This window comes from Thalassophryne amazonica, chromosome 17 (genome assembly GCF_902500255.1).
Source record: "Thalassophryne amazonica chromosome 17, fThaAma1.1, whole genome shotgun sequence".
Taxonomy (NCBI): Eukaryota; Metazoa; Chordata; class Actinopteri; order Batrachoidiformes; family Batrachoididae; genus Thalassophryne; species Thalassophryne amazonica.
In genome coordinates, this window is record NC_047119.1 from 34,638,362 (window position 1) to 34,662,273 (window position 23,912).

At 40.1% G+C, this 23,912-nt stretch overlaps 1 protein-coding gene and 1 long non-coding RNA gene across 2 annotated transcripts in view; one reads left to right on the plus strand and one right to left on the minus strand.

Annotated features, from left to right (window-relative positions):
• Positions 1 to 935: 935 nt before the first annotated feature.
• On the plus strand, positions 936 to 9,219 carry LOC117529678. Its single transcript, XR_004566072.1, has 3 exons — positions 936 to 1,074; positions 6,635 to 6,637; positions 9,209 to 9,219. It is a non-coding gene; the product is annotated as an uncharacterized LOC117529678 (long non-coding RNA).
• Positions 9,220 to 14,783: 5,564 nt separating this feature from the next.
• fgf10a (fibroblast growth factor 10a) overlaps positions 14,784 to 23,912 on the minus strand; it is a 41,057-nt gene continuing 31,928 nt past the window's right edge. The window contains exons 2-3 of the mRNA XM_034192587.1: positions 19,323 to 19,426; positions 14,784 to 15,913 (exon numbers count right to left, since the gene is read on the minus strand). Of these exons, the coding sequence (XP_034048478.1) occupies positions 15,713 to 15,913; positions 19,323 to 19,426 (305 nt within the window). The 3' untranslated portion in view covers positions 14,784 to 15,712. The remainder of the gene's footprint in view (positions 15,914 to 19,322; positions 19,427 to 23,912) is intronic.

Sequence of the window (23,912 nt, forward strand, 5' to 3'; positions counted from 1 at the left end):
GTCCGTTAGCATTTGCTTAGCAACGCCGATTAAAGAGGATGGCTTTCGGACTGTTGTTAGGCAGAAGTCATGTAGGGTTGTGGTACTCAGATCACAGTCACCACTGCGAACTGTAAACCGTTTTTCTGCCTTGGGCATGCCTGTTGATAGCCCTCCAAGTTCACAGGTGACTTCTACCCCTATCTCCAGGCCAAAATGCCGTGCCTTTAGTGATAGGGGATTCTATCACCTGCAGAGTTAGATTGCAGATGCCAGCTGACGTTAAATGTATTCCTGGGGCCAGAGAACCCGACATTACCTCTCACCTTAGGGTACTGAAGTTGCACAAAGGCAGACAGCCAAAGAAATACAATACTAAATATAGCCACATAGTTATTCATGTTGGCTCCAATGATGTTAGGATGAGACACTCTGAGGTCACAAAAATGGACATAGAGAGGACTTGTGACCTTGCAAGAAAGATGTGTCAGCATCAATTAATAGTCTCTGGTCCCCTCCCTTTCCGGAGTAATGATGAGGAGTTTAGCAGGCTGACGTTGTTAAATAGGTGGCTGGCACAAGTTTGTATACAGCAAGGATTTATATTTATTAATAACTGACCGTCTTTTTGGTTTTGCTGTGGCTTGCTGATGCCAGACAGCTTTCACCCTACTGGGGAAGGCGCCACCATCTTATCTGCGAACATAGAGGTCTATAGGGAGGGTAATATTAAGACTCTACAGCAGGCCACAGAGCTGGTGATTAGCGAACCTATAGGGCTTACGACTAATGTGAGTATGGCATCTATTAGCTTAGTGGGGAAATTTGCACAGAAAATCAGCTGTGGTGGCAGTGCAGTTTATATGGCAGGGAGGGAAATTTTTCAAGTTGAGACTGTGGCCTGTTTCTGCAGATGTATCCATAAAGCCCATAGAGGGATATGTTTTATGAACTTAATACCCATTACTACATTGGATGGCATTAAAATCGAGGATGCCTCCCTGGCTGTTCCTGCAAAACCAAATATTTTGTGTCTGCTACCTACAACCCGCGTGGTACTTCTTAAACCTAAACCAAATTTTAGGCATCTTATATGTACTACTGTGGAAGACCCCCCTCCCCCATTCCAACAGTCTGATGTCCTTAGTCTGGGTTTCATTAACATAAGATCACTGTCCTTAAAATCACTGTTGATAAAGGATCTAGTTATGGAACACCACTTAGATATGATGGCTTTATGTGAAGTCTGCCTTAACCCTCTGGGGCCGACGCCGTTGTATACGATGGCTAAGACCAAGCTTTACTAAATTATAAATAATTTTTTAATGATATAAGATAGAAACTTACTTTTTTTGCTGAAAACTTAACTCTGCGGACTTTCGAGCCAGCCATCGGCCATCTTTGTACTCCTCATAGAAGCTGTGTGATGACATGTGCAATGTGAGTGTCCAATCAGATTTGGTTCACCGTCACATGGTTTCCCAAAATCCAATCGTAGGGCAGATTTACCTCACGTGAAAAGCCAAAGATCGTTTTCAGGAGTGATATGTTACTAGTTGGCCTGTCTGAATAGCCCCCTGGGTGCTCCAGTGAGTACATACTATTCCAATGCGCCCTGCGCCATTACGCACAGTGAAAGTGAACACAGACGGAGCAGATGGAGAGCCTCTGATGACAATATCACATGCACAAACAAAGAGTGTGTAACTATCAGGATTGCTCCACTAGTTTAAATGTGAATGTTACTGGATAACTCTGTTGCTTTCTCGGCGTAAAGCACTGTTTACCATATCAAAATAACAAAAGGCATAGACCATTTTGTATATATTGTTCAAAATGTGCATTTGTGTTTATTGTTTGAACGTTTTTGTTGTACAGTCTTTCACACAAGACCGCAAATTACCTTTATAAAGTGTCAAAACAGTTGTTTATTATAGTTTGCTGTGTGTTTTGAATAAATGTGTGTGGAAAATTATTTTTTGCTTTATTTTTTCCTTTCTTATTTCTGATTGTAAACCTTTATTACAGTTATAAAACACAACAAAAACATATATATATGCACTGAGTGTTTCTTTTTCTTTTTGCTCTGTATGCACCACTCTGCATTTAATCATTAGTGATTGATCTCTGCTCCCCTCCACAGCATGTTTTTTTCCTGATTCTCTCCCCTCAGCCCCAACCAGTCCCAGCAGAAGACTGCCCCTCCCTGAGCCTGGTTCTGCTGGAGGTTTCTTCCTGTTAAAAGGGAGTTTTTCCTTCCCACTGTCGCCAAGTGCTTGCTCACAGGGGGTCGTTTTGACCGTTGGGGTTTTTCCGCAATTATTGTATGGCTTTGCCTTGCAATATAAAGCACCTTGGGGCAACTGTTTGTTGTGATTTGGTGCTATATAAATAAAATTGATTTGATTTGATTTAATATATATTCCAAAAGCACAGGTTGTCCTGAAAAAAGAGACATAAAACTTGATTGTGGCATCCAGGGAGAGTTGTTAACAATGATAATAAAACATTTATTCCAGGCGAGTGAACTGTCCAAAAAATGCCCTCGGACCCCAGAGGGTTAAACCTACTGATGTCATCCCCTTAAATGAAGCTTGGCCACTGATGTACGAGGTCTGTTAGAAAAGTATCCTACCTTATTATTTTTTTTAAAAAATCATATGGATTTGATTCATATGTTTTTACGCCAGCCAAGCTTGAACCTTCGTGCGCATGCATGAGTTTGTCCATGCCTGTCGGTTGCGTCATTCGCCTGTGAGCACGCCTTGTGGGAGGAGTGGTCCAGCCCCCTCATCAGATTTTCATTGTCAGGAAATGGTGGAATGATCTGGGCTTTTTTTCCATCAGAATTTTTTCAGAAACTGTTAGAGACAAGCAGCTGGAAACCATTCGAAAAATTTATCTGGCTTTCAGTGAAAATTTTACGGGCTTCACAGAGAATAAGGACTGTTACTACAGCTTTAAGGACGGCTCACAATGGCGCACGGCGCGCCGCGCTCCGAGCCGCCATCGAGAGGCAGAAAACACCACATCATTTCTAAACGGAGTGCGGCGCGCCGTGCACCATTGTAGTAACAGTCCTTATTCTCTGTGAAGCCTGTAAAATTTTGACCAAAAGCCAGATAAATTTTTCAAATGGTTTCCAGCTGCTTGTCTCTAACAGTTTCTGAAAAAATTCTGATGGAAAAAAAGCCCAAATCATTCCGCCATTTCCTGACAATGAAAATCCGACGAGGGGGCTGGACCACTCCTCCCACAAGGCGTGCTCACAGGCGAATGACGCAACCGACAGGCGTGGAAAAACTCACGCATGCGCACGAAGGTTCAAGCTTGGCTGACGTAAAAAGATATGAATCAAATCCATATTGTTTTTGAAAAAAATAATAAGGTCGGATACTTTTCTAATAGACCTTGTACACTTTTTGTCATGTCCCTCGTGATATGAAGCATGGCAGGGGTGTTGCTCTAATTTATAAATCTGGGTTTAGTTTACTGGCTGTTGGGGGTCTAAAATATAATTAGTCTGAATATCTGACTCGCAGCTCCAGCTAGGATACTACATATAGCCAGGGTCAGAAGAAGAAAAATCAACCATGCTTTTTTTCGCAGCGTATATAGGCCACTGGGCCCATATTCTTAATTCTTACATGAATTTAGTGAGTTTGTCTCTAACTTGGCAACCCGTGCAGTTTTTGATTGTTGGTGACTTCAACATTCATATAAATAAACCTTCTGACCCCCTTTGCAAATCATTCATGGACATTATAGATGTATTAGGATTCCAGCAATGCATTTGGGGTTTGACACACATTAGTGGAAATACCCTGGATTTGCTGTATCGCTGTCACAAATAGTGACATCATACCTCTTGCGTCAGTGATCTCCGATCACTCACTTATTAAGTTTACAGTCCTGTTGCCGTGTTTACTGGAACAAGAACCTTATTTATCATTGTGGTGACACATCAGCTCTTCAACTACAATGGAATTTGGAGCCAGACTCCCTGATATCTTAGCATCACTTTCAGAACATGACCATTCAGTAGACAGTCTCGTGGACAGCTTAAACTCAGCACTCACAGCCACACTCGACATGATTGCTCCACCTATATTAAAACCATGCCCCCCCATGCTGACGAAATGTCTGCTAAAAGCACAACCTGCTTATTTGACCCAATATCAATAAAACTGTTTAAGGACCTGTGGCCCAATACTGCGATGGAAATTTTTAATGTCATTAACCTTGGGACCTGATCCTAAATATTTAAAATCTGCAGTAATTAAACCATTACTTAAGAAATCTAATCTTGACCTTAGTGTATTGAAAAACTATAGGCCGATATCAAATCTATCATTTTGTTCGAAAATTCTTGAAAAAGTGGTTTCACGGCAGCTTGTGGACTACCTTACTGAGATTATTCTCCTTGAGCCACTACAGTGTGCATTTAGAACATATCATTCCATGGAGACAGCTTTCACTAAAGTAGTAAAGGATCTTCTGCTTGCAATGGATGCAGACACCACTACAGTTCTGGTGCTGGTAGATCTTAGCACTGCATTTGATATGGTGGATCACCATATTCTACTTGATAGGCTGGAGAATCATTTTGGAATTACTGAAAATGTCCTTGCATGGTGGACATCATACCCAGTTAGTCGTTCTCATTGTGTCTTGTACAACAACACTACCTCTAACCTTGGTGACATGATATTTGGGGTTCCACAAGGGTCCATCTTAGGCTCCCGGCTTTTCTCCCTGAGCCATCCCTTAGTTATGCTGCTATAGAGTTAGACTGCTGGGAGGTTCCCATGATGCACTGAGTGTTTTTTTCTCTTTTTGCTCTGTATGCACCACTCTGCATTTAATCATTAGTGATTGATCTCTGCTCCCCTCCACAGCATGTCTTTTTCCTGATTCTCTCCCCTCAGCCCCAACCAGTCCCAGCAGAAGACTGCCCCTCCCTGAGCCTGGTTCTGCTGGAGGTTTCGTCCTGTTAAAAGGGAGTTTTTCCTTCCCACTGTCGCCAAGTGCTTGCTCACAGGGAGTCGTTTTGACCGTTGGGGTTTTTCTGTAATTATTGTATGGCCTTGCCTTACAATATAAAGTGCCTTGGGACAACTGTTTGTTGTGATTTGGCGCTATATAAATAAAATTGATTTGATTTGATTTGACCACAGGATGCTGGACTGACCGTGAGATGCCATGCCTGAAGCTGATGCAGCAGATGTTTTTGATTTACTATTTTCTGTTCCTTCAGATCTGTAAAACTTTGTCAAAACCTTGTAACTGTTAGAATGGCCTATGCACTGGGACACCCCTCTGAGACTGGTCTGTTTGAGGTTTCTTCCTAAATGTCATCAGACATTTTTCCTTACCACTGTCGCCTGTGTGCTTGCTCTAGGGGTTGGTGAGGTTAGACCTTATTTATGTGAAGCACCTTGCGGCAGCTTTGTTGTGATTTGGTGCTATATAAAATGTAATCAATTGAAGTTGAATTGAAATTGTCTCTGCACAATTAAATCGGTGGTGATTTGATGAATGCCAGATTTCAAACAACTGTATTTATACAACTGTTATTAAAAAAACTTACTTACCAATGTTGGACTGTGCCCGACCGTGCAAGGCCAACATTGGTCGCGTAAGCCATGAAAGGAGGTGTAGCGCAAGACCCGCTCACAACTGAGACCGTCGACATTCGACGCAAAAGCCAGAGAATAAAAAAAATTACTTAAGCTCATTTATTTGTTAAAAACAAATTGGGAATGGTTAATATGTGAGTAACTATATCCAGGCACCAAATAAATCTTCTTTATTTGATCCCGTGTCAGGCCCTAATGCCCTGCATGTTGACTCTGCAGTCAGGCAGTCGGTGATCAAGGACTAATAGAAGCTTTCTGCTGCCATACCTACTTCCAGCGACCCTGGGTCTGAGGCTACATCACGCCAGTGGATTTTGAGGAGAGAAGGCTTACAAAAAAAACAAATATATTTTCATTTAAACTGTAGGTGTATTCCTCTAGAGGGTGTATGAAGGTGGGAGGAGGTGAGGAAAGGAGAGGTAAAGCAGAGGAGGACAAAATGAGTAAGTCAGGAAGAGGTACCGTACCCACGTGAAAGAAGATTTCTCTGCTGAACAGGACTGGAGACATATTTGGCATGTCCAGAAAAAAAAGTTAAAAGTCATGTTTACTTTGTCCATGTGAAGCAAATGCTACATGAGTGACTCGCAGTTCGGGACTCATGGCGTGTCAGAGCCACTTTTTTATTTTTTTTTTTAGCATTTTTGGCTGACATGAACTTTATCTTTTTTTAATTCTTTTTATTTCTGTCTTAGCCTCCATCTCCTGACTCTGCTCACTCTTTCCGAAGCGATAAACAGAGGCCTCACCTCAGTGCAGGCCAAAGCAAATGTTTGAGCCACCTGTTGGAGGAAACTTGAAGCTCTCAGGAGATGTGAAGATGGAGCTGCAGCTTCCAAGTGCAGGTCACCTCTGAACTAAGAGCAGAACGGGAGACGGAAGATGCAGAAGTGTTTATGCATGAAATGTGTGTCAGAGCACAGTTATGCATTCGCTGGAATAGCACATGTATATTTCTAAATTTCAAGTTGTTGAAGACTTTTGAATACATGCAAAGAAAAATTCAGAGGGGGCAGATGGTCCAGTGTGTAACACTAAATGTAGCATTTGTTAGAGCATTTACCTCAGCCAAGGTTCAAAAATCTGTGAACCAGCCTGCTGGATGGATTATGGAAAATTCCAAACCGCTGTGGTTGAAGTTTCATGTAGTTTGTGCGCCACCTGCTGAACACGAAGTGTGTCATGTTCTCATTAATGTGCTCCGCCCAGTGGCGGGCACCTTCACATCATCATTGGCAAAACAAATTAATCTGGCAATCGCAGGGAGAAACATAACAGGTACAAGACAAGTCTTGGAGCACGTGCTCGTGCCACACTTTGCCATATCCACACCACCACAAATCCACCCCGGGTCCTGGATGGCAACCATCCAAGCAGACAACCAGTCCATTCCTACATCTCTAAAATTACCATCTATCTGCTGCAGCCAGGTGAAACATGGATGTCCCTTTGGCCTTCTCCAGCTACTATGGTCCTCAACACTCAGGCACCTGCGTGCTGGATCATGCAGAGAGAAATGAGCCACATGGCCAAAATGTCGTAGCTGACACAATGCAAGTGATACTCTTCATCCTAGTCTGTCTCAAGAACCACTCGTTTGATACAAAGTCATTCCAGCGGTACCCAAGGATCCTTCGAAGATGCTTACTAAAAACCTCTGATGGAGACTATGTGGGCACATGCAGGGAAACATATACACAAGAACGGGAAATTTAAACCAGTGCTGCCAACCAAACGGTCCCCCCTAAAAACTTGGCCCCCCACTGCCTTCACTGTGCATGCATCATTTCAGAGCGTCAGCAGCGATTCACCAATTATCACCTCGTGTCTGCTTAAAGCTGCACTCCAGTCATCATCTATCTCAACGACAGATATCTGAAGCTTCTATACAGCAATCATTTCCACAAAAATTCAGCATCATTTCATAATAAAAGACAGTGGAGTGCGACAGCTCGTCTCAGTCTGACTTGCTGCTGGGCCTATGTCATTTTGGAGCGTAAGCAGCAATTCACAGATTTCTGCTTAAAACGGCTATGTTTCTGCTTAAAACTGACTTTAGAATGATTTTAGAGGTTTTACTTTGTCATCTGATGGTTAATAATCACATTATTCCCTTTGATCGCTTTGGTGTAGAGTGTCAGACTCAGAGAGTCAGACTCAGATGTGCTTCTGTGCCGCTCTGATCAGTCCCTCTTCTTTTATGATGAAATAATGCTGAATTTATGTGGAAATGAAAGCTTCAGATATCTGTCACTGAGATAGATGATGACTGTGTGCAGTTTTAAGCAGAAATGAGACGATAATCATTGAATCGCTGCTGACGCTCACAAATGACGCATTTGCAGTGAAGGCAGGGGAGACCAATTTTTAGGGGCGACACTGACCAAATGGAATTGCCTGTCTGATGAGGGAACAGTTTGAGGTAACTCATTCGGGTGCACTTGAGTAAGATTCTTAATCCCCAAGTTGCTCTCGATATGCAGTTGAGCACCTTGCATAGTTTGTGTGTGTGTGAGAGAGAGAGAGAGAGAATGGCTGAATGTGACAAATCATTGTAAAGCTTTTTTTTTTGTGGTCAACTTCATTAAATTTGTTCATATACATTCCTGCATTTCAGGCAAGCAACATATTGCAAAAAAAAATGTTGGGATGCTGGTAATTTAGGGTTAGTAATTCAGTAAAAAAATAATTAAATTGCTATTTCAAACATGTGATAGTAATCAGGATTTGGTAGAAAAGCAGTATCCGTGAAAGGCTGAGTCTCTGAGGAGAAAAGATGGGCAGAAGATCTCCATTTTATAAACAAATGCATGAGAAAAATTTGGATTGTTTAAAAACAATGTTCCTCAAACAAAAATTAGATGGGATTTGCATATTTCTCCCTCAACATCACATAACATCATTAACCATTCAAGGAATCTGGAGAAATTTCAGTGTCTAATAGGCAAGAGCACAAGCATAAGCAGGACAGCTGAAGTCAGGGTCTGTTGTGGTCTGGGGTTGCGTTAGTGCCCTGAGAAAGGTCGTTTACACTTCTGTGATGGCAGCATTAATGCAGAAAAGTACACTGGCATTTTAGAGCAACATGCGCTGTCTTCAAGAGAACTTCTTTTTCAGTGATGTTCATGCAAGACATTGCAAAAACACATTTGGCACACGTGGCTGTGGAAGAAGCAGGTATGGATACTGGACTAGCCTGCCTGCATTCCCATTCTGTCTCAAGGAGACAATGTGTGGAGAATTTTGACACAAACCAAAAAATGCAAAACCGACGACCGCATACCTTTTAAGATGTGTTTGCAGGAAGAATGGTACAAACTATCACCTGTAATCCTTCATTGCTTGGTTTCCTCAATGCCAAATACTGCATCTTTGAAGTGTTGGGAGAAGGAATGCCGACATTATAAAGTGGTAAATGCTTGAGCATCCCAACATGTTGCAGGCCTTAAATGCAGGAATGGATGTACTATATAAAGAAATACAAAAAATAAGGAAAATCCGCGTACTGGTATAGAGCTTCTAAAATCTTTTAATTGACTAAAAAACAAACACAACATTTCGACTGTGAGGTCTTCTTCAGGCAACTGAAGAAGACCTCATTCTGAAGTTCAAATTCAAATTTCAAATCAAATTTATTAATTTATATATCGCCAAATCACGACTAGTTGCCTCAAGGCGCTTCACAAACATCATTAAAAAGTAACATAAAATGAATTAAGATCAAAACACAATAAAAAATTTAAAACATAAATAAATAAAAGGAATAAAAGAAATAAAAAAGAAATAAAAGAAGACACACAATCATGTTGCCTGAAGAAGACCTCATGGTTGAAACGTTGTGTTTGCTTTTTTAGTCAATTAAAAGATTTTGGGAGCTCTATACCGGTGTGCGAATTTTCCTTCTTTTTTTGTCTGCTATTCTTGATTATCCTGCACCTGGCCTAATCAAGATTGGATGTGCGCACAACTACTATTTTTTCTGCATATTAAGAAATGACATTAAGTTGACTATACAAAACATGAAATATGTTGGTTTTATACTGTTTGCAATGAAACAGAAACTAAAGTAAAGAAGAATATCAGCCCCTTTTTTCATTTTCCATACTCTCTCAACTTTTTCTGATTTGGGGTTCTATAAACGTAGTCCATGTAATAATGCTTAATGGGTTATGTGCCAATGAGGGCAGTATGGAGTGATGACAAATGAACTAAATGGAAAAAAAAAATTTAAATCATTATTTTAAAAATGAGTTGAACACGAGATGAGGAGGGGGAGAAGTCCTGGCTCACCTCCTGGGTTCCAGGAACTCCCTTGGTCTCCTTCCAGTGAGTTCCCCTTTGCCCCACCATCTTTCCCTCTTTACCTCTGTAAATACCTCTTCAAGCCACCACCACCACCCCACTCCAAAATATTCTGGCAACACCATTAATCGCCCCATCACCCCTTCTTACTCTCGATCCCTCGCCCCCTCCTCTCTCCCTTTGGCATCCTGTGCAAACTGCTGCCCTCTCGGCAAACATCTCCCCTCCTCACTTTCTTTCTCCCTCTCACCACTGGCTGCTGTAAAAGCCCCCAGGACTGTGGTTCTTTCATTTATTCACCTCTCCTCCAAACCCACACATCCTTCTCCGCTTCGAAGCTAGCAGCTTCTCTCTCTCGCTCTTCTCTCTCTCTCTCACTCTATGTCTCTCTCTCTCTCTCTCTCCCCGGGATGTAAAATATTCACAGCTGCTGGTGCGGTCAGGTAGCACGGCCACAAGCCTCTCAGAGCAAACAGCGGAGCTGCAAACGTGTGAAGCCAATGGTGTACGTTTCATTTGAGGTCCGACACAGGTCCGATAGAACCCGATGTAGTCAAAGCAGTAACCACATACTGCGTCTCACCGCATGCCTCAACAAACCAAACGCTAATCAAAACATGCCCCAATCACAACACTTAAAAAAAAAAAAGAAGACATTGGCAAACAGTTTTCAGAACATGTCTGGCACCTTGGAGAAATGGGAGAAATGATGCATGGCTTTGTGCCGGGGAACGGACTAACTCAAATGTCACTGAGGTTGATAATCAGTGTGAAACATCTGTCTTGAATACACGCCCCACGTTTAAAGTCAGGCCTTGTTATGCTTATGCAAGACCACATTAAGTCATGTTAAAGTTGCAATAAAAATACATTTAGGTTTTCCAAGAGCCTATACGATACAAGCAGACGTGAGTCCCAAGTTGTCTGACTGAACAAATCAAGCTCAGCAAGGCTGATTGCAGGAATGAAGATTTAGATACTTTTAAAAGAGGTTCTACACATAGATCCATGAGGTTGTATGACCAAATAACAGACATTTTGGCTTACGAATGCCAGTGCATGAACTTTACGATGGAGGGAGGGAGGAAGAAGGGGGCAGGGGAGCGGCGGGATCAGGGTCTTGAATGCATTTCAAAGTAATTGTACTTGATATGTCGTTTACAGAACACCCAAGTAATCATATAAACAAAGGAATAGTGCCCCGAGAGCATGAAAGGAAATTCAAATCTCCCCCTGATGCACCATACATGTTCACGTTTTGATGTGAGCCTGAAGAATCCTGAGCGTAAAAACAGGACTGAGGACTTTTTTTGAATAAATACAGCAAATGAAACCCTCTGCACTTGATTCCATCTTACTGAGACACCCTGCAGTTGCTGCAGGCCGGTGAGTACAGAGTCCGCATGTTTGTACGATAACCCTTCTTTCTGTTTGATCCAAAATTGCTGGATTTTGACTTCAGTGAGAAAAGAGCCTGAAACACAGAGCCCGAACGCGAGGAGACCAGGCGATTCACATGAACCCAACAAGCACGAAAGGGCGAGTTGAGGGAAAGCGAGAGGAGTATAAAGAAAACATGACATCATTGTTAATTAGAATCAGGTGATAAACAAGGCGGTGATATTTACGTTATACCATATGCCCTGCTCCGTGTGTCTTTCCGTCTCAAGGGGCACAGCAACAAGTTTCAGACAAGGAAGGTCAAGGAGGAGGTTTTTCCCATCTGCCAGACCACACTGATGTACTCACCTCTTTACCGAGTCGTGCGGGTGCCTCTGAAGTTTGGAAAAGTCTGTTTTTTCTCTGTTGTTATCGCATAAAGACAGTGTTTATCCTGCAGGAAGCCATGTTTGCCATGTGGACTTGTAACAGAGAGTTTGCGCCGACAAATAAAACCCCCCTGATCTCATTAGGCAGGTTGGGATTCTTTCAAAAATTAATCTCTTACAGAGTTTTCTATTCTTTCTTGGATTTCAAATGACTCCTCTGTCATGTTGTAGTTTGTTACAGATTCTGTTTACTATGATAAACAGTTCTGGTGTCTTTGACTTGTGTACTCATTTATATAGCAATCATTTTGGCTTGTGTGTTTTTCTGTCTGTGGACAGAATGTTTTTCTTTTTTACGTTAGTAGGCTGTAGGTGCAACAAGTAATATTAATTTGGGAATTACTAGCATTTGGATTACCATAAATGATTCTTTTCTATTGAGTGTTTCCCAATGTTTTAGGCCTCTGTTTTTGATTAAATGCTTCAAACTAATTTTATATCGATTGGGGGTTGAGCTCTTCCTTGAGACAATCTTGACCATGGTCTGCATTCTAGTTTTAAGGGTCTAGAGTTAGGAGTCTGATAGACTTCTACTGAAATGTCTTCCATATTTTGTGAGATGGAGAGCAGGATGCAGATTCTCGAATAATGTTCTTTGACAGGCTGTTTGTCATATACAGGCAGGACCATTTTTATCAAAAGATTCTACCTCCTGTGATATGTTCAGTACTGATATAAAGGACATCCATTCCTTTGTGGCAGCCAAACATGAAGAAATAATGTTTTCAATGTTGTTTTCTGGATGACAGGATGCTTTCTTGATACAACCCCAATTCCAATGAGATGTGTAAAATGTAAATAAAAACAGAATTCAATGATTTGCAAATCCTCTTCAACCTATATTCAGTTGAATACACCACAAAGACAAGATATTTAATGTTCAAACTGATAGACTTTATTGTTTTTGTGCAAATAGTTGCTCATTTTGAAATGGATGCATGCAACATGTTTCAAAAAAGTTGGAACGGGGCAACAAAAGACTGGAAAAATTGATGAATGGTCAAAGAACACCGAACTGGAAACAGGTGAGTGTCATGATTGGGTATAAAAAGGAGCATCCCCAAAAGGCTCAGCCGTTCACAAGTAAAGCTGGGGCAAGGATCACCATTTTGTGAACAACTGCATGAAAGAATAGTCCAACAATTTAAGAACAATGTTTGCTTGATGTATGACTTCAGTTGTTCAACAGTCCGGGGTCTCCGTTGTCATATTTTGTGCTTCATAATGCGCCACACATTTTCAATGGGTGACAGGTCTGGACTGCAAGTAGTCCAGTCTAGTACCTGCATTCTTTTACTATGAAGCCATGCTGTTGTAACACGTGCAGAATGTGACTTGGCATTGTCTTGCTGAAATAAGTAGGGACGTCCCTGAAAAAGATGTTGCTTGAATGGCAGCATGTGTGGCTCCAAAACCTGGATGTACCTTTAAGCATTGATGGTGCCATCACAGATGTGTATGTTGCCCATGCCATGGGCACTAACACACCCCCATACCATCACAGATGCTGGCTTTTGAACTTTTGCACTGGTAACAATCTGGATGGTCTTTTTCCTCTTTTGTCTGGAGGACACGATGTCCATGATTTCCAAAAACAATTTGAAATGTGGACTCATCAGACCACACCACACTTTTCCACTTTGCGTCTGTCCATTTCAAATGTGCTAGGGTTAGAGAAGGAGGGGACATTTCTGGATGTTGTTGATGTATGGCTTTTGCTTTGCATGGTAGAGTTTTAACTTGCACTTGTAGATGTAGCAACGAACTGTGTTAACTGACATTGGTTTTCTGAAGTGTTCTTGAGCCCACACGGTAAGATCCTTTACACAATGATGTCGGCTTTTAATGCAGTGCCGCCTGAGGGATCGAAGGTCATTCAATGTTGGTTTTCAGCCTTGCCGCTTACGTGTAGAAAGTTCTCCAGATTCTCTGAATCTTCTGATTATATTATGGACTGTAGATGATGGAATCCCTAAATTCCTTGCAATTGAACATCGAGAAACATTGTTCTTAAACTGTTGGACTATTTTTTCACGCAGATGTTCACAAAGTGGTGATCCTCACCACATCTTTGCCTGTGAATGGCTGGGCCTTTTGGGGATGCTCCTTTTATACCCAATCATGACACTCACGTGTTTCCAATTAGGTGTTCTTTGAGCATTCATCAACTTTTCCAGTCTTTTGTTGCACCGTCCCAACTTTTTTGAAACGTGTTGCAGGCATCCATTTCAAAACGAGCAAATATTTGCAAAAAACAAAAAACTCTATCAGTTTGAACATTAAATATCTTGTTTTGTGGTGTATTCAATTGAATATAGGTTGAAAAGGATTTGCAAATCATTGTATTCTGTTTTTAATTTACATTTTACACAACATCCCAACTTTATTGGAATTGGGGTTGTACTCTTAGTTTCTCCGGTTTTTGTCAGTGTCACCACAGCAGATCCGATATGGATCGGCATGTTGATTTGGGACAAGTTTTACACCAGATGGCCTTTCTAAGGTAACTTGAGATGTACAAGGAGAATGGGGCACGGGTCTCCATGAACCAGGGACCTTCTCATAGTAAACACTTATGTCACCATACGTCCCTTTCTTGTAAGTGTTCCATTGTTCCATTCTATTATTTACATAGCTGTAATGGAATTTTAAGTGGATAGTTATAAGTGCACTTAAAATATACAGTTTAAAAATATTCACCCATTTTGTCAGCAAATTTCTTTTGGCTTCTCCCTTTTTTGCAAGGGGTGGCCACCAGATATGGAACTCCATGTTGATTTGACACGTTTTACACCTGATGCCCTTCCTGATGCAGCTCCAGGTGTACATGAAAAATGGGCACAGGTGGTTTTAAACTGGCAATCTCTTGTTGTGTAAGCAAGCACACTAACCTCTTGCTCCATATTAAAGACTCTGATCAGGATCGGGCAAAGGCATCCCTAAATATGACATTTCAAAGTGGAATTGATTTGTACATAGTTCTTCATTACATGATTAAGTTTTGTGTTATGATTATATATCACAATGCTTGTCATTTATGTCCAGTATGTTGTTTTTAATATATTTTCATCATATGTTATTTCACTGCATGCTGTACATCTGTATCCCAGATACTTTACTTAGTAATAATAATAATAATAATAATAATAATAATAGTAATAATGACAAACATAATACAGTACAGTCAATAATTTACTTGAATAAATTCATTAAATAATTTCCTTGAATGCTTAATTTATTCATGTTTATTTCTATCTTTCCTCTGTGTATTAACAATAGAGCAACCAATAATCAAATGTTTAAAATATCTAAGAACTCAAACAAGTTAAAGACAAATATATGTATTTTTTACATTTATTCAGGTTTAAATGATTACTATTTAAAAAGAAAAGCATAAATGTAAAAAAGAGAAGAATTTGTCCTTTTCATTTTGCTTTCTCTTTTGTTAAATATTACACAAAATAAATAATTTTAAAGAAAACAATTGTCTTTGTTTCTGTTGGTGCTTAGTTGACTTAATTCTTCTAACTCATCTCTTTCCATCTCAGTTTTCCTCCTTCCGTCCTACTCTTCACTCTTCCATCAATACCTCCTTCTCCTTTTTTCACCTCCCATTCTTTTAACTTCTTTAACTTCTAAGTCAAGAAATTCACATGGAATAAATCTCCAAATCGGAGTTAGAAGTCACATTATGGCACAGATTTTGTTTAGTTTAATATTTTCTGCTGTGCTGAAGTATTTCATAATTTAAACAAAATAAAATATGCATTGTATACCATATATCTTATTCTTTCTTTTAAAACAAAAATATCTTTATCCAGAAGAGATATAATGTCTTTAAATTTCCATTCTGTTCCTCCTCAGTGCATCATTCAGATTTGAATCAGATCTGTCCAACATAGCCAACAGTAGATCTCCAAAAATGTCCAATACCCAGAGCCGTCCCGTGGCTGATTTGTCCAATCATCTCGGCTGGACTGCTATGGGCAAAAAGTGAGTTGCTGTGTTTTTCCTACGCGTCTTCTTCCCTCTCATTGGCTTGCCATTGGCATTGAGTCCCACAAACATATGCTTTTTCTTGTTGCGCCACTCAGCTGATGCATAGGTGTTGTATTTGTTCTCCTCGATGCGCTCAATCAGGCGACAATCTGGACCAAAGTCCCTCTGCAGGCAAGAACAGGCAGTGTAAATAGAACATGCAGTATACAGATCACTGAATATTATCAGTTATACAACTAATTTGCATCGCTGGTTCAACTAATTATTCAACTAACAATTTTTTTTTTTTTTTTTTTTTTGGCAGGAAAAAGCTTTTTCACCTCCAGTTTATTGCAATATTTCTCTGTTGAGACAAAATGACAAACTGATATAAAACTTGTACCATCGGTACGCTACCTGTCATTTCAAACAAAGGAACATGATCTTTAGACTTCTATTCAGGTTATGTATATATTCATCCATTTTTGTACCATTGACAGACCAATGGTAATTTTGATTATTGTTGTTATCAGTTATCAGGGTTTGGTCTTTATGGATCCATTTGGCTAAAAAAAAAAAATTGTGTTTAAATTGAATGACTAGTGTCACCAGTGTTTTAATATGCCATTTTTGGGGCTTTGCCTGTGTTCCTCCTGGAGGGGTCATATGGAAATTAAAACATTTTTTAAGTCTGATGGGCCAAGGTCAATAAGACTACTGCCATCAAGACTCGTGTGTTGTGTAGTGGCCTGTCCAATTTTCTGAAAAACTGTTTAATTTTTCTGAAATTTGGTGCAGCCAATCCTTGTTGGACTGTCTGCTCATGGTAAGTTGGACTTTCTGATTGAATCCCTGATGTCCCTAAGAAGAGCAAAAAAATAAAAAATAAAAAAATAAAAATCCATTTTTGTTGAGTAATTACAGAAAAATTGTTGAATAATTTTCTCAGATTTTCCATAAAAATTCCTTGAGAAGCTGCCTGCAAGCAAGAAAATGTCATTGTCCTTGAATTATTCTAAGGACCCCAGGGCCCCTCAAAAGGGCCAAAAAGGACATTTTGCACACTTCTGAATTTATTGCTGAAAAACTGCTTTGTAACTTTTTCTATAAAACTGCATAAAGATTCCTTGAATCAGTGTCTGCAGACATGAAAATCCTAGTTTACCTTGACTCATTAATGCCCCTTTCCCCATATTTGGACAAACATACTCTTTCTTTGTCCAAAGGGCTTCATGGTCTCTTGCCTATTTGTGTTAACAGAAGATCATCTGGTGTTTAGGATGGTTCGCTTTTACAAAAATAAATCGGTGAGATGACTGCTTTGGATAGAATTTATACATTGCTTTCAGAATAGGTCCAAAACCTTAGTCCCATTGAAACCTTAAGTTAGTTGATTGTACCATCTCAAAATTTGTTTTTTATTGCTGCACTTGCTGCTGTGTGACGTTGACGGACTTGTGCTGAAGTTGTTCTTTAGGTCACTCTTTGAGTTTGGCAACAACCTATTTGTAATCTATCTCTTGTGATCACACAAATTACCAAATCATCACCTATTACTGAACAATTTACAGCACAATCCGCATTGTAAAAGAGCCAGATTGTAGCAAGAAGGCACACTCTTGCACTGAGCATCTCCTGCTATAAGTTATACCATGGTGTTCAGCTGTCTTAGTGTTGATCACTTTGGTGGATAAACTGGCGATAGTCACTGAAGCATGTCTTTTATATTCTGATGTTGTTAGGTTTTGGTGGTGGGGGAGTACTGGCTGTGTTGCTAACCTAATGGTTCTATAACATTGGAATTTGGGTAACAGAATACTGGCAGTTCTGTTTTCAAAATTTTAAGCTGGAAGATTCATAATTTATGTAGATGAAATATGGTATTATTGCAGCTGATGAGTTTTGGTAGTTTTATGACAGATGGCCAACTGATGCTAATAATCACATGCAAAAACCTACAGCTGGCGAGGGATAATAGAAGAGTAAATGCTCAGTTCAGTAAAATCTTGGGTCCTTGGAGGGTCTTGGAAACCCTATCATGCTCAAATTTGAACTTGTCAGAGATGCACTCTTTTAGCAAGTCCAGCTCAAATTTGGTGAAAATCAGATAAAGTTTGCTCAAGTTATCATAAAAGAAAGTGTGACTGACACATGGATGGAAACAAACAGAAACGGAGGGCAAGTCTGTATCCTCTGTCTGGCCTTGAAGCTGATGGGGATAAAAAGTGAACGTGAAATTTGAATTATTGCAAAGTTGTTGAAAGAGGCAAAGAGGCTTGTTTGCGATTCATCGTCTCGTATGTTTGGGCTTGGTGCCACCAGAGTGCACTATGACACCATGTTTGTGGCTTATATTACAACAGTGACCACCCACTCGTAAATGCAGAGAAAATGATCTGAGAGAGTAACATTTGTCAGTTTACTGGAAGCTGGCCTCGCGCTTCAGGCTAGTGTCGCTTAAAAAGCCAGTTAACTGGATGCAGTTGATATTCGCGAGCAAAAATGCACTCACACAAAATGCATGTGCACATACACACACGCACAGTCAGTCTCTCTGTGTCTACCCACAGCTGTTCAAATTGGTTCCAGAAGTAAAACTGAATGTTCCCGAAGCAAGACGAGAATATTTTACAGACACTGTGCAACTCTTTAACCGTCGCTGGTTTTAGTTCGAGCAAACAGCATGTACTGGCTGCATTTCAATTAAAATGAAAACTGTAATCATAAGTGGCATCATTTTATGGAAATGAATGATGCAGATGTCAGGAAGATGTTAGTGTCTTGCTGTGGAGATCAAACATCATCATCATAGAAGACAAAAAGGTTGCACAGCTAATTTATTGTGATTTCTCAATAAAATCTTCCTGTTTTAGCCCAACTGGTTGGCAGTGAAGCCTAAAAGTAATCATAATCTTTTGTACCACTTGCATGTATTAACCTGGAATTGCAATGAAACAATGACTTCATTTGATTACCATTGGATAAAGAAGGCACTGTGTAAAGCCATCAAGTGTAATTGAATGCCAGCCCTTGACCGCTGCCTTACTATGGCTAGTGTTGCACTGAGCCGAAGACGTCATGGGAATTCAGTTTCAGGCCATGCAACAGAATGCTTCTTTTTCTTTCTAACGTGTGTCATTTCATCCGTGGTGTGGCTCCAGAGAGACACGCTGAAAGTTTGGTCTTTCAAAGTAAGGATAGAGAAAAAGGAGAATGAGAGAATGAGGTGAAGAGAGGGAGAGGGGAGAAAACGGATGAAACAAGGGCTGCTCTCCCCAGAGGGACTGAAGCAGAATAGAGAAACTAAAGGATTGTGTTTCCTGTTTCTCAATGGAGAGGTAGGTAGCAGAAAGGACGACTCACACGACTGTCGTTCCTCTTTCTGGAATACAGAGTTGCTCTTGGCTCGTCTATTGTTTATGGAAACATCTAAGAAAAATCCCAAACTTGAGGGTGCCTATAGTTTACAAGGTATGAAGGGTATCTCTTTGCAAGGATGGCAGAAAGTGGAGGAGGAGGGAGCGCGTGCGTTACATTATTTAACATCATACGCTGTAAGTGGTGAAGTGAACTTGAGGCATGTGTACTAACTCACCGCTCCGTACAGCTCTCCCTTCTTGCTGATTGCCAGGTAGTAGTTACTGCTGAGGCCCCTGATGGCCACCACCCCCACGTCCACTGACTTGATCTCCAAAATACCTGGTTCATGGGAGACACAAAGACAAAAAGTAAGAACTTTCTGTTGCCCACTTCATCAAATGTTGTTGCAGTCATGTGCACTGGGTGTTTCTTCTTATTACATTTTAAACATTTTGTCCCATCCAGGACACAGTAGTCTTCCGTAACCATTTTGCGTGGATGATCCCTGCCTGTGGTGCTGACGCCTGTGTGGACTTCTCATCTTCTTCATGTAATTATGTTGTTTTTTCTTCTATTTTTGGTTTCTTCAGCTTTGTAAAACTTTACAAAACTTGTGTTAGAATGACCCAAGCAGATGGTCACCCCTTTGAGTCTGGTCTGCTTGAAGTTTCTTCCTCAATATCATCAGAGGGAGTTTTTTCTTACCACTGTTGCCTGTGTGCTTGCTCTAGGGCAGGGGTGGCCAAGTTCGGTCCTCGAGAGCCACATTCCTGACACTCTTAGTTGTCTCCCTGCTCCAACACACCTGAATCCAATGAAAGACTCGTTAGCAGACCTTTAATGAGCCTTTCATTGGATTCAGGTGTGTTGGAGCAGGGAGACAACTAAGAGTGTCAGGAATGTGGCTCTCGAGGACCGAACTTGGCCACCCCTGCTCTAGGGGTTGGTAAGGTTAGACCTTACTTGTGTGAAGTGCCTTGAGGCAGCTTTGTTGTGATTTGACACTGTATAAGCTAAAATCTGTTATATGTTATGTTGTAAAAGCTGTTATGATCTTCATATATAGTCAGCTGGACAGTGATATGGTTTATGAAATTTTGTCTCTGTACACCACCATAAAGCAGTTGAAATGAAACAATGAAGATGTTCTCGTAGTGTAGAGTTGCAGTTTTAATTCAAGGGCTTTAACAAAATAAACACATTATTCATTTAGGAATTACAGCCATTCTTATAGACAGTCTATTTTCATATATATACACTCTATTTTCAGAGACTATAAGTACTTTGACAAACTACTATATTTTACAGAGTATAAGTAGTGTTTCTTGTTTTTACTCGTTTCAGAGGACTTATACTCCAGTGTGACTTACATAACGACAAATCATATTCATTATTATTAATAACAATAATTAGAATAACTATTTGTATAGAACTTTCCCAGGAAGCAAAGTACTAAACAAAATATACTACAATCAAGAAAGAATAAATTCCAATAATAAAAAGTTCTCTATAACAATGCAGAAACATCTCAAAGAGCCTATAACACAGAAAAAGGTACCAGTTATATATGGGTTTTTCCTCTTCAAGAGGCATTTTTACAGGTGTGAATTAGGGCTGCATGATTTAAAGAAAACGTCGCCCTGCCAGAATTTTGGAAAATATTCTGATTTGCAGTTGTGATATGGGAAATGTGTGGTTTTTGTAATTTATCAGTCAAGTTCATAAGTCGACAGGGGGCCAGTTTCTGTAATGTTACCTGTGTGCACCTCCACAATGGAGTTAAAATGAAACTGTTCAAATGTTTTTCTAGTATTGACTGTTTGACAATATTAGAAATATTTATAGCCATTTGTATACAGCTCTTCCATTTCTACCTACCACAAGTAATTGGACTAACTGATTATTTTTCATTCACATCATCACTCATCACTCATCACACATCAACCATTATTGTTTAGACAAGACAGTAGATGGATGCACAACCATTTTCAAGTCACTCAATATGTCTTGGTCTTCATTTCCGTTTATAATTAAGCTAGTATGATACTGTTTGGTAAATATGTCTCAAAAATTGGGTCACCACCAAGACACCCAGACAACTCTGAAGGAGCTGTGTAGACGTCTGTGGCTTTTGATAATCTAATGTAAAATTGAAGAATTGTTTTCACTCGGGGTCGCCACAGCAAACCCGATGAGGACTTGTATGTTGAACTGGCACAAGCTTTATGCCGGATGCCCCTCATGATACAACTCCACATTACATGGAGAACCTGGCAAGGGTGGGGTTTGTACCGGGAACCTTCTGCACTGAATTCAAGCGCAATAACCACTTGCACATCACCCCTGCCTTTGACTTTCTACCATATGACCCCTTTAATGGGGTACTTGTCTTATTTGAACAAAACTTTAACCTAGATTTCATTTTCAGATCTTCTCTGGGAAAATTAAATCCTGAATGAAAACTTCCTGAAGTATACATAGACTAGTTGGTCATACTCCCAAGCCCCTTCTAATATCCTAAAGAGCTGACCCACCATTTCAGGACCAGGACGGAATCCACATTTCTCCTCCTGGACCTGAGGTTCAGGTATCGGTCTAAGTCTCTTCTCTAGTACCCTGGGGGAGGCTTTCCCAAGGAGGCTGAGAAATGTGATTCCACTATAACTGAACCTTTATTTCTTGCACTACCCTGGAAATGCCATATCAGAAGTGATTAGAACTAAAACATGAAATAAATTGGGCAACTTGGCTGTCTTTTATCAGATTAGAAAGTGAAAAGGTGTAACTGTTGTGGAATGTAATTATGCAGAATGGCTTAAAAGAAAACAAATACTTGAAGAGAAACCTGAATCAAGCCATTTTCTCCCTCATAAGTGAACCCCAGACTTGTCTCCATTGCTCTTTGGCTCCGTATGTGACAGTCGGACCTCAGACCGGCCTCTTGCCCTCTGTTCATTTGCTGGTTAGTTTGTGGGCTGCGTGCCCTGGGACCAAGGTGTAAGCCAGGAAAAAACATTTCTCCATTCTATGTTTGTTTTTCTGACCAGGGGAGCACAGGCAAGCACACAGACGGGACGGAGTGAGGCTTTCTGGCTGCCAGAATGGCAAGAGGTCAGGGCGTTCGTATCGGTTTTCAAGCCTGAACCAATTACTGGTTTAAGCTGTGGTTAACGGCGCTTTCTTCTCTCATCTTAAAGTCAGTTACAGCAAGCCATAAAACTATCACAGGATTTGCTGCAGGGGCCCGCAGGAAGTGCGGCTTGGTTGAAAAACTGAAGCAGCGATGAAGTGGAAAAGTATATTCACGAGTCTTTTGTGGGCATTGTTAAAGTGGTATGATCAATATTTAACAGTGATTGACAAATCAGTCTGTGCTGCATCATTATAGAGCTCACTGTGCATCGACAAATTCTTATCATGCTTTTTCAAGCAAAAATAAAAATTCACTACATTTCAATATTTTCTGCAATGCTAAATTACCTTTCTCTAAATTTAAGGGACACAGTTGTCTCCAAGTGCAAGTGAAGATATGAGAAAACAAGCTAAAGAAGATCCTCAATTTCTGTTTGGATCTTCTCATCTCGTGAAACCCAGCAGTCTCGATTTGTCTCTGTTCGGCTCTCTGACCTCATGTCAGGGAGATTTGCATAATCCTGCCAGACTGATATGATTTTAATGGTAGACCACAAACAGTGATGATGTAACAAAGCTTTTATGAGCCTTGTTGGAACATTGCAAAGTCTGAGTGCACCATCCCCAGGTTTTACTGTAACTCTACTTACTTTACTGTATGCTGACGTCTTTGCATGATTGTGTTATGTCAGCACACACACACACACACATATATATATATATATATATATATATATATATATATATACACACTGTATATATTTGCATCTCATTTGTCACTACAAAAATGCACATGCATTAAAAACTAGCTTGAGCTTTTTGTTGATCTACATTTTCGATCAGTTGTATGCGATGTTGGTGTGCAGCACTGACCTGAAGAATGTTTCTGTCTAATAATGCATTAGTCTTAACTAATTTATAAATAGTAACATGACCGCATCCTCCATATTATGACTCAGTTCTATTCCATAACTGTTGTTATCCCTGATTTTTATATAAGTCAAAATGAAAACCATTTTAGCCTTCCTATACCGTGAAAAATGGCCTCTCTTGCTATGCTAAATACACGTTACACATTTTGTCAGTAGTATGAACGTGCCAAATCAGTTTTGTCCATATCAGATTTGTAGCATTTGGATGTGTGATCATAGATATGATTTCAGATGATGTAATTGTTAGAGTGTGCAGAGCAGGGTTGTTTTTTTTTGGGGGGGGGGGGGTTTGGGGGGTTTTTTTTTTGGTTTTTGTAAGGACATCTCTTCATCTGCAAAAATGTTTGCATGGTAAAAGGATAAGCAGAGTTATAAAAAAAACGAACAAGTGCCAATGCAACATCAAAAGTTTGAAAATGAAATATAAAGCGGTAAAGGACAATTGAAGTAGATATGGCTGCATAACTTATTTTTTATTTTCACATAGAGATCATTATAAAGATTAATGTAAAATATGTAAATGGCAAAATTTTATATATATGAATGAGTACTGGGAAAATGTCATCCTGAATGCTGTAATTTAGGAACTAGCAGGGTTGGCACTTATGTGACAAGTAACATTAACATTTTAGAATGGTCACATTCTCAAAAAAGCAGTGATGATTAGCGGTTTAATTATCTCTGGGAAATAACTTTGGATCGAGAGCCATCAGACTCTCGATCCAAAGTTGGATCGAAAGTCTGATCAGGACTTGAATGAT